Source organism: Salmo salar, chromosome 04 (assembly GCF_965601325.2).
Source record: "Salmo salar chromosome 04, fSalSal1, whole genome shotgun sequence".
Classification (NCBI taxonomy): domain Eukaryota; kingdom Metazoa; phylum Chordata; class Actinopteri; order Salmoniformes; family Salmonidae; genus Salmo; species Salmo salar.
This window is the reverse complement of record NC_138294.1, coordinates 5865001-5867500: the sequence shown is the minus strand read 5'-3', so window position 1 is coordinate 5867500 and position 2500 is coordinate 5865001. Positions and strand designations below refer to the sequence as shown.

Sequence of the window (2500 nt, the reverse complement as noted above, 5' to 3'; positions counted from 1 at the left end):
TAGTGTGTTTAGTATTTAGCGTGTTTAGTGTTTAGCGTGTTTAGTATTTAGCGTGTTTAGTGTTTAGCGTGTTTAGCATTTAGCGTGTTTAGTGTTTAGCGTGTTTAGTATTTAGAGTGTTTAGTGTTCAGCGTGTTTAGTGTTTAGCATGTTTAGTATTTAGCATGTTTAGTATTTAGCGTGTTTAGTATTTAGCATGTCTAGCATTTAGCATTTAGCATGTTTAGTATTTAGCATGTTTAGTATTTAGCATGTTTAGTATTTAGCATTTAGCGTGTTTAGTATTTAGCATGTTTAGCATTTAGCACGTTTAGTATTTAGCATGTTTAGTATTTAGTGTGTTTAGTATTTAGCGTGTTTAGTATTTAGAGTGTTTATTATTTAGCATGTTTAGTATTTAGCGTGTTTAGTATTTAGCATGTCTAGCATTTAGCATTTAGCATGTTTAGTATTTAGCATGTTTAGTATTTAGCATTTAGCGTGTTTAGTATTTAGCATGTTTAGAATTTAGCATGTTTAGTATTTAGCATTTAGCATGTTTAGTATTTAGCATTTAGCGTGTTTAGTATTTAGCACGTTTAGCATTTAGCATGTTTAGTATTTAGCTGTTTAGTATTTAGCGTGTTTAGTATTTAGCGTGTTTAGTATTTAGCGTGTTTAGTATTTAGCATGTTTAGCATTAGCATTTAGCATGTTTAGTATTTAGCATGTTTAGTATTTAGCATTTAGCGTGTTTAGTATTTAGCATGTTTAGAATTTAGCATGTTTAGTATTTAGCATTTAGCATGTTTAGAATTTAGCATGTTTAGTATTTAGCATTTAGCATGTTTAGTATTTAGCATGTTTAGTATTTAGTATTTAGCATGTTTAGCATTTAGCATGTTTAGTATTTAGCATTTAGCGTGTTTAGTATTTAGCATGTTTAGCATTTAGCATGTTTAATATTTAGCATTTAGCTTGTTTAGTATTTAGCATGTTTAGTATTTAGTATTTAGCATGTTTAGCATTTAGCATGTTTAGTATTTAGCATTTAGCGTGTTTAGTATTTAGTATTTAGCATGTTTGGTATTTAGCATTTAGCGTGTTTAGTATTTAGCGTGTTTAGTATTTAGCATGTTTAGTATTTAGTATTTAGCATGTTTAGTATTTAGCATTTAGCGTGTTTAGTATTTAGCGTGTTTAGTATTTAGCATGTTTAGTATTTAGCATGTTTAGTATTTAGCATGTTTGTATTTAGCATGTTTAGTATTTAGCATTTAGCGTGTTTAGTATTTAGCGTGTTTAGTATATAGCATGTTTAGTATATAGCATGTTTAGTATATTGCGCGTTTAGTGTTTAGCATGTTTAGTATTTAGCGTGTTTAGTATTTAGCGTGTTTAGTGTTTAGCATGTTTAGTATTTAGCGTGTTTAGTATATAGCGCGTTTAGTATTTAGCGTGTTTAGTGTTTAGCGTGTTTAGTGTTTAGCATGTTTAGTATTTAGCGTGTTTAGTATTTAGCGTGTTTAGTATTTAGCGTGTTTAGTGTTTAGCGTGTTTAGTGTTTAGCATGTTTAGTATTTAGCATGTTTAGTATTTAGCGTGTTTAGTGTTTAGCATGTTTAGTATTTAGCATGTTTAGTGTTTAGCGTGTTTAGTGTTTAGCATGTTTAGTATTTAGCATGTTTAGTGTTTAGCGTGTTTAGTATTTAGCGTGTTTAGTATTTAGCGTGTTTAGTGTTTAGCGTGTTTAGTGTTTAGCGTGTTTAGTGTTTAGCGTGTTTAGTATTTAGCGTGTTTAGTGTTTAGCGTGTTTAGTGTGTAGTTTGAACGTTGTAGCAGGTGGGTACTTACCCCAGAGAAGTTGCTGTTGATTCCCAGCTGTGGGAGGGTAGTGCGGATGTTGTTGCAGGTGCGCGACACAGCTCCGTTAGTGCAGGCTGGATCAGACAGGGTGTTGGACAGGGAGGTCCGTTCATACGTCAGACGGAGCGCCAGACGAGACGTTCCCTCCTGAAGAACATCCAAGGAAGAACTCACACTCTCCAACGCCTCCTTAGACTCACGCAGAGCTACGGAGGAGAGGAGAGGAGAGGAGGGGAGGGGAGAGGAGGGGAGAGGAGGGGAGGGGAGGGGAGGAGGAGGGGAGGGGAGAGGAGAGGAGAGGAGGAGAGGAGGAGGGGAGGAGGAGGAGGAGGAGGAGAGGAGAGGAGAGGAGAGGAGGAGGAGGGGAGGGGAGGGGAGGAGGAGGAGGAGAGGAGGGGAGGGGAGAGGAGAGGAGGAGAGGAGGGGAGAGGAGGGGAGGGGAGGGAGGAGAGGAGAGGAGAGGAGAGGGAGAGGGAGAGGAGAGGAGAGGAGAGGGAGGGGAGGGGAGGGGAGGGGAGAGGGAGGAGGAGGGGAGAGGAGAGGAGAGGGAGGAGGAGGGGAGGGGAGGGGAGGAGAGGAGAGGAGAGGAGGGGAGGGGAGGGGAGGGGAGGGGAGGGGAGAGGGAGGAGAGGAGGGGAGGGGAGGGGAGGGGAGG

At 39.4% G+C, this 2500-nt stretch overlaps 1 protein-coding gene across 1 annotated transcript in view; it reads right to left on the bottom strand.

The window, feature by feature from the left end:
- The window catches only part of LOC106592996 (prominin-1-A), a 78781-nt gene that overhangs the window by 45566 nt on the left and 30715 nt on the right, over positions 1 to 2500 (bottom strand). Inside the window, 1 exon segment of the mRNA XM_082973937.1 lies at positions 1834 to 2051. Within this exon segment, the coding sequence (XP_082830063.1) occupies positions 1834 to 2051 (218 nt within the window).